The sequence below is a fragment of the Anarrhichthys ocellatus genome, unplaced genomic scaffold, assembly GCF_004355925.1.
Source record: "Anarrhichthys ocellatus isolate YVR2014 unplaced genomic scaffold, GSC_Weel_1.0 scaffold34, whole genome shotgun sequence".
Lineage (NCBI taxonomy): Eukaryota > Metazoa > Chordata > Actinopteri > Perciformes > Anarhichadidae > Anarrhichthys > Anarrhichthys ocellatus.
Window position 1 is genome coordinate 5084909 of NW_022280064.1, and position 8532 is coordinate 5093440.

The 8532-nt window shown below is 42.5% G+C and overlaps 1 protein-coding gene across 3 annotated transcripts in view; it reads right to left on the reverse strand.

The window, feature by feature from the left end:
• Positions 1 to 342: 342 nt before the first annotated feature.
• The window catches only part of LOC116393545 (sorting nexin-14-like), a 20645-nt gene continuing 12455 nt past the window's right edge, over positions 343 to 8532 (reverse strand). For all 3 annotated transcript variants that reach the window (XM_031865946.1, XM_031865944.1, XM_031865945.1), the window contains 9 exons: positions 8342 to 8453; positions 7375 to 7415; positions 6347 to 6466; positions 5886 to 6009; positions 4224 to 4388; positions 3400 to 3495; positions 1993 to 2084; positions 690 to 746; positions 343 to 463 (listed from right to left, as the gene is read on the reverse strand). In XM_031865946.1, the coding sequence (XP_031721806.1) occupies positions 437 to 463; positions 690 to 746; positions 1993 to 2084; positions 3400 to 3495; positions 4224 to 4388; positions 5886 to 6009; positions 6347 to 6466; positions 7375 to 7415; positions 8342 to 8453 (834 nt within the window). In that variant the 3' untranslated portion in view covers positions 343 to 436. The remainder of the gene's footprint in view (positions 464 to 689; positions 747 to 1992; positions 2085 to 3399; positions 3496 to 4223; positions 4389 to 5885; positions 6010 to 6346; positions 6467 to 7374; positions 7416 to 8341; positions 8454 to 8532) is intronic.

The following is an 8532-nucleotide window of genomic DNA, read 5'->3' on the forward strand; positions in this document are numbered from 1 at the left end:
ATAATAATAAATCAAACCTGTCGACTGACTTTCACATTTTCAGAGAAGAGAAGCTGAAGATATAGAAAACATCTGTCCAGCGGCTGATGTTTAAGAAGTGGAAGGTGTCTTCGGAGAAAATGTTTTTCATTTTAAGATAAATTCTAAGAAACAATTAATCTGCAAGAACTGAGAAGTGAAGTAGAGACGTCTTTGAACGTCACTAAACGTAAACTGAACAATGAATGAAAGTGTGAATACAGAAACGTTAGGATGGAATTCAGACGTAACTTTCACTTATTTGTAAACATCGTGATCGGTGGTGAAAGAAAAGACGACAGAGCGTTGAACTGAAGACATCAATAAATATATCTCTTTTATTAATTGTTTTATATACATTAGGAATGTAAAGAAATAGCTGGTTATTGCACTTCCAGGATCCGGGACGTCGTCCGCTTCACACGGCGACGGCTTCCTTCACCGTCTGCAGACGAGGAACCGTCTCACAATAAGAACATTCAAACCATCACTCAGGTCACTTCTTAAAGCTTCAGCTCATCAACACACGTCTGTTATCAGAGCAGCTACAGTAACACAAAGACATCTGTTCACTACAGTGAAGCCCGTGTTGCATTATGGGTAGTCACACATGTTGTGCTCAATAGTAACTGAGTGTTATTTCTGCCCGTTCTCTGCTCTCACTCGTTCACCTTGCTGAGTTCAGGGAACAGCTCCTGCACGGCGATGTCCAGCAGGACGTACGTCATCTGAGGAGACAGGGAACAGGAAGCTGTGATGTCACTCCGGTACAAACACTTATTGACATTTATGAAACGGAAAAATGAAATGGATCTTATGTCAGCTTTTAGTGTCGCTTATTCTACAACAAAAACAGATTCTTTAGGACAAACTGAAAGCGTAAAAAGTAGCAAAGAGCAGCCCTGAACGAGTGTGTTTCTTTAGTAGATGTAGAATGAACGATATAATGTCTACAGAACAATAAGAACATCCGTTTCCATTGGTTCCCTACGAGTCTCACTTTCACTCTGCAGTTCTGTCTTCCACCGGAACGATCTACAGGAAATGAAGGTTTAATCTAATCTCGGTCAACACAAACAGGAAGCGGAGAGCGCTGTCGTTCCCCCCCGTTAGCTGTCGGCAGCTATCACCAGCTACCAAAGAGCACCAATGGAGGTTCTTCACTTATTTACTCCAGCAGAGGAAACGGTGGAACACAAGATGTAGTGTGTCCCGTCTGTGTCCATGAAGGAAGCTAGCATTAGCTCCAAACGTAGCTGGATTACTCCATGTGCTCATTTGCATGCTGGTGACCTCATCGTGTGTTAATTAGCATAAAGCTTGAGGGTTGTGTTGTTGCAGAGAGGATGAGCAGCAGATCTATCTGGATATAGTTCTGATGTTCACCGTGATGGTCTGAAGAGCAGCAACAACAATATTACACTTGGAAACACTAGTGTGTGTGTGTGTGGGGGGGGGGGGGGTCTATTGTCTCTTTAATTAGTGTAATTGGGGTAGAAGGATGTAAAGTTCTTGTGTTCAGACATTAAACATTACAGAACTTTGTCTTCTTCTGCTGAATGAGGAGAAACGTGTGACATGATGTTTTACATATTTCTCAAAGAAAGAAACAGATTGTTGCTTTTGTAAAACTTTAAACTCTGTTTTCAATAGACGGGAGCTTTTCTTCTGGTTTGCAGCGTCGTTATATCTCCTTTGTTAAATACAGCTATGAGCGGCGGACGTGAACAGATAACTTCTAACAAGTCGTAGCTTCAGTGCTGCGTGCACTATGATGGTGTGCATTGTTCCCCGTTACTCCGTTGATCCAACAGGTACAACAGCTCTGTAACGAGGACGCTCCAAAGGGTTCGTTTAACGTGTATCCCAGAATGTCTCAGTGTCTAACATGACACCAGCTTTATGAAGCGTCACCAAACTACAACCTACTGCTGTTTCTCTTATTTTGTCCGCCTGTGCACGTTTCTAAGTCACCTGCTTGTTGAGGACGGGCTGCTGGATGATGTCAAAGAGGAGTCGCACGCCTTCGTATTTCGCCTCCTGGCCGATGCACTTCACCACAAAGTCTGAAGACACAAACACACACTTCACATGTAATCAACTGAAGCAGTTCGTCAGTACAGCAGAATAGTTCAGAGTTTATATCAAACGGATTCAGTGCAGAAGTCTCAGCATTCAAACTACAAATAGTGTCTTCACCAACATGCTCTCACATCCGTTTCTTTCACAGTTCAACTGACTGAGAAGGAACATTTCTACAACAGGAACCAGAAGGTTGAGGGTTTTTTAAATAAGTCAAAGATGCTGGTTGGAACCAGCTGAGGGGAGTTTCGGGGGAAGTGAAAGCAGCAATGAATAAACACAAGCAATGATAACAAAGATTACGTTGTTTGCATAACGGTCGGTCGGATTCCAGCGGAGGAAAGTCCCGAAGTGTTTCAGACAGCGTGGTCCTCCGAAGACGGCAAACTAGAAATATCTCATCTGCAGGACGACTGTTAAAATAAGTAGAGTTAAAACATAGCGTCGCTCTTTGTCTCTTTATCTCGTTGAGATTCTCCTCCTTCATCTCTGACGTCCTGACGCTGTTGCATCACAAATGGAGGATAAACATCTTGTATCCGTCTGTGTTCACCCAGAGCTCTACGATACCTCATATTAGCACAGAGACCAGACTGTGTGTGAATGTATGAGTGTGAACCACAGACTGTCTATGGAACAAACAATAACCACGCTGACCTATGTACGCCTAGATGATGGAGCAGCTACAATGTTAGCTTAGCATTGATTGATCCAGACTCCATTCAGAAAACAACCATCTTAACAGCTGTTAGCTTGTCATCTTGTGGACAGACCTGACAAAGCATGAATTCAGACTTCTTACAAATCAACATCATTATATATTATTTCAGCATCTTTAGAATGTTTGTTGAAGTTAAATCACAGCTGAACGTGTTTATTTTGGGTTCATACAGCTGTAGTAAAGCAGCCGACGAGTGTCTGATAGATACAGTGAATACTCCTCCACATGATGTTATGAACCACACATGATGGACTTTGGTTTCATCAGATATCTGGGACTTCCTCAACTCGTACAAAGCAGCACTAGAGCTTATTTCAGCCCTGACTGATGAAACGTTGTCTACACTGAAGGAGCACGAATAAACTAATGAACACAAATGAACCTGCGATTAACGCAACAGGGAAATTCACTTTGCGTTTGTTGTGAACGCAGCATTAGAGTTATAGAAACGTTGTCGTCTCGAACTATTTCTCCAGAGTGTCATGAAATATTGGATTCCTTGTGATGTTTGAGGATGAATAAAGATTAATAAAGCATGAATAAAGAACAGTGTCGTGGATGATGACTTGAGAGCTGACCTGGTAGATAGTTCATCATCTCATCAAACGTCTGCTTGGCTCTGACTTGTTTGTCCTCTGTGGTTCGCTCCTCGCTGCTCTCACAGAACACCGAGTCTGAAGGAAACAAACGACAACATTGAACCTAAATACATCAGTCAGCTCAGAGACTTTATTCTTCCTCCTCCAGCGACTCTGGCATCAGTTCTTCTTTCATTGTTTCTGACGGTCGAAGACAGAAGAGGAGAAAACTGCAGATATTCAAACCAGGACGACAAATTATCAAATCGACTAAAACTCGACAGATCTGTAAAACTGAGATGCTCCACAAAAGCATCACTTTAAATGTTGTGTTTACCTGCGATGCATTCAGAAGGTTCTTGGACATAAGTCATTAAAAATTTAAAAAACATTTAAAAAAAAACATTTTAAAAACAACTAATCAATAAATTAAACTAAATATCTTACTCAGAGAATGTCAAAAATGTTTAAAAGCAAACTCAAGATGTACCTTTTTAGTCTGGCTTTGAATTCAGCTTTATTTATTCATCTCATTCTTATTTATTGCGTGTTATGTTTTTAGTCTTAACTGATTATTAATTGAGCTTCATATATTTCCTCACTGTGAATTAAGGACATTCATGACAGCGTCTCCTCAGTTACTGCTCTTTTAGTTTGTTTTGTGCCGTTTATTTTGACTGTTTCACCAGGAAACTATTTTTGTTTTTAGGAATAGACCACATGTGGATCCACAAATCTCTGGTTCAGGAAAACAACATCCCAGTGATCCCTGATGTTGAACCAGGACTGTACCTCTCTGAATACTGTACATAAACAACACAAACCCCTGAGCTGTGTGATGAGCGACACCAGGTGGTGCTCCTGGAGGACCATCTCCAGCTTGGACTGCATGAACTGGTCCATGTAGGCTTCAAACGTGTTCTTCAGCAGAATCCTCCCCGCAGCCAGACAGTGATGGAGCCAGTCGGCCGTGTGGAACACCATCCGACCTGTCAGTCAAAACACCAGGACAGACTGAAGAGTCACAACACAGAGCATAAAGAGTCACAACACACAGAGACTAAAGAGTCACGACACACAGAGACTGAAGAGTCACGACACAGAGACTGAAGAGTCACGACACAGAGAGTCTAAAGAGTCACGACACAGACTGAAGAGTCACAACAGAGAGACTGAAGAGTCACAACACAGAGAGACTAAAGAGTCACAACACAGAGACTGAAGAGTCACAACACAGAGAGACTAAAGAGTCACGACACAGAGAGTCTAAAGAGTCACGACACAGACTGAAGAGTCACAACACAGAGAGACTAAAGAGTCACAACACAGAGACTGAAGAGTCACAACACAGAGACTGAAGACTCATGACACAGAGACTGAAGAGTCACAACACAGAGACTGAAGTCACGACACAGAGACTAAAGAGTCACGACACAGAGAGACTAAAGAGTCACGACACAGAGAGACTAAAGAGTCACGACACAGAGAGACTAAAGAGTCACGACACAGAGACTGAAGACTCACAACACAGAGACTGAAGAGTCACGACACAGAGACTAAAGAGTCACGACACAGAGACTAAAGAGTCACGACACAGAGAGACTAAAGAGTCACGACACAGAGAGACTAAAGAGTCACGACACAGAGAGACTGAAGAGTCACGACACAGAGACTGAAGTCACGACACAGAGACCGAAGAGTCACGGCACAGAGACCGAAGAGTCACGGCACAGAGACCGAAGAGTCACGGCACAGAGACCGAAGAGTCACGGCACAGAGACCGAAGAGTCACGGCACAGAGACCGAAGAGTCACGACACAGAGACCGAAGAGTCAAGACAGAGACTAAAGAGTCAAGACAGAGACTGAAGAGTCACAACACAGAGACTGAAGAGTCATGACACAGAGACTGAAGACTCGCGACACAGAGACTGAAGACTCACGACACAGAGACTGAAGACTCACGACACACAGAGACTGAAGAGTCACGACACAGAGACTGAAGAGTCACGACACAGAGACTGAAGAGTCACGACACAGAGACTAAAGAGCCACGACACAGAGACTGAAGAGCCAAGACAGAGACTGAAGAGTCACGACAGAGACTGAAGAGTCACGACACAGAGACTGAAGAGTCACAACACAGAGACTAGAGTCACGACACAGAGACTGAAGAGTCACGACACAGAGACTGAAGAGTCACGACACAGAGACTGAAGAGTCAAGACAGAGACTGAAGAGTCAAGACACAGAGAGACGAAAGAGTCACAACACAGAGACTGAAGAGTCACGACACAGAGACTGAAGTGTCACGACACAGAGAATGAAGAGTCACGACACAGAGACTGAAGTGTCACGACAGAGACTAAAGAGTCACGACAGAGACTGAAGAGTCACGACACAGAGACTGAAGAGTCACGACACAGAGAGACTGAACCCATGTTTTAGTGGTTTCATATTGTCTGAGACTCAGTGAGCATCACTTACCGATGTACATCATGTAGTCATACATGCCGTCTACAGAGATCATTTCCAGGAAGATGTTGTCGTTTTGTTTCCTCTCTGAACTCTCCGACAGGTTCGCGTTGTTCTTGAACAGGTTGTTGAAGAGCTGCAGGTGAAAGCAAAGCGTGACTAATATTACACAACACTAAATGGTGCCAACAATATCAGTTTCCTGTGCGACACACAGGCTACAACCCCTCGTTAACCCAAAGTGTCTCCATGGAGAACAACATGAAGGTTTATCGTACAGCTGACATAACTCTTCCTCCCTGAAGGAAGAGGAAATCCTGTCCAACCGTATAAAAAGGGACTTTTTAAATTCCCTGTGGACTGACAGGACATATCTATTTGCAGTGCTTTGATTAAGGTAATCAGTTTACTTCCTTAAAGCCGGCTGCATAAAAAGAGTAAACATCCTGCTCCAGAGACGTTTGTGTTTGTACCTTCTTGTTGCTCTCGGTGGACGGGCTGAGGATGGTCAGCTCCGGGCGGCTGGGTTTGGGTTTGGGCGACTCGCAGGAGTTGAAGAAGGACTGGATGAACGGGTCCAGGTTCTGTCCTTTCTGGAGAAAAAACAAGTTTCACAGTGTTTCATATCAGTCAGTGTCGCTGTTGAACCTGAGAGAGACAAGTCTTTAAGTGCTGCTCGGCCCTAAAGGATCCTGAACCTGTACTTAGTATCGCTGTCGAATGTGTTGTTGTAGAATAAAGCTCGACCCAAAATACCATAAACTCATTTTATGCAGCGTAAGAGGTTTGCTGGTTGAACTGAGACCACAACATCAAACATGGACAACGTCTCTAGTAGAGACCTGTCAATCACTGTGTAGCCCCGCCCTAAAGCATCCCCTGCTTTATGGTCTGTTTGACTCTAAATGGACCATAATGTACTAAATGAACATCATGCTGTATTGAAGAAGACTTGAAACTAGAGATTGAGACCATAGACTCATGTTTACAATGTTTACTGAGGTAATAAATCAAGAGAGAAGTAGAGTCATTTTCTCATAGACTTCTATACAACCAGAGGAGTCGCCCCCTGGTGGACACTAGAGAGAATGCAGGCATGAAGTGCGCTAGTCGCCCGCTGCTTTCAAACATGAAAAAGGAAATGACTTTAATTTAGAAGTAAAATAATGAGTTAATTTTTAATATTATTATGTCTGAGGATTTTACAAAGACGGACAATGTTTTTTTTAATGCAAAAAAAACAGAAGATCCTAAAAATCTACATTTGAGTCAATACTTTGCAGCCAAATAAAATCGTTTACAGGATATTAAAACCTTTAACCTTTGTTTCATTACAATAAATAATATTTGACTCCAGTCTTTACAGGGATTTTTATAAAGGTGAGTTTACAGTTAATTACAATTGTTATCTTAGTTTAGCATAACAACTGGAAACTGAAGTAAATACTGCAGAAAGTAATTAATCATCGTTTCAGCAGAGTTGAGCTCAGGAGGGACTCACCTCTTTCATCAGCTTCCCCGGCACAGACTTAAATATCTTTCCTGTAAAACAAACACAGTCAGTAAGTAAAGGAGGAAAGAGGTGATTGTACAGATTAATAAAAAGAAAAACATATTTAAAAAGCAGCAGGACGCCTGTTTATTAAACTACACACTTTAATCACAACCAGCTGAGTCTTCTGAGATATTTAGAAGATTTAACTTCATGATGCAGTTACATGAACATAAGTAATAGTTTGGTTCATATCTCTCCAAATAGGACGGACTTGAACACATTTGAAGACAGTGGTCAGATGGGGGTTTAGTGCCTTGCTCAAAGATGCATATTTTGTCTGTTTTGTTTATGTCTCTGGAGGGTTTATGTTTTCAGAATATCCGTCTGTCCCGCTCTGTGTTATCTCAGCAATGTCTAAAGGGAGTTTCTTCAAACTTTGGCACAAGCGTCCAACTTGCCCCGAGGTTGAACTGATCAGAGTTTGGCGGAGGATGTAATTCTAGTTTGTAAAACTCATTTCAGAGCAGCAGTGCTGGATGATATGGCTACAATCAATATACACAATATATATATATATATATATATATATATATATTTTCTAATAACACAGAGTAGCAAATTAATGCAAAGATCACATAAAAAGGAAGGATTGGTAATCTTGCTGAAGTTCTCATTACATCCTGACAGCAATCAAATCAAATGCTCATCCAATCATTTCATTCCACAAGCTGCCATCTTAACATCTGTGAGTGCGAACAGCAGCCATGTTTGTAGTTTACTTTCATAATGATCATTTAGGGGAGTGTCTTTGGAGGGAGGACTTGGAGACTTGCTCACTAGATTTAGAGACTTCTAAAGCAAGTGGAAGAGTTGGCCACACTGTTTTCTTTAGGTTGAATAATCTTTAAAGTGCAGCGTATTCTTGCTGGTTTCTCAGCTTTAGTTTTAAGTAAGATATTTAATGCGTACGTACCCAGGTTGACATCAGGCAGCATCCGGTCCAGGAACTGAGACCCCATGCTGTGAGGAGACAGGAAGTCTGCCAGCAGCTGACTGTTACTGAGCTCTGGATGCTGCAGGAGTCTCTGCGCACGCACGCACGCACGCACGCACGCAAACACACACACACACACACACACACACACACACACACACACACACACA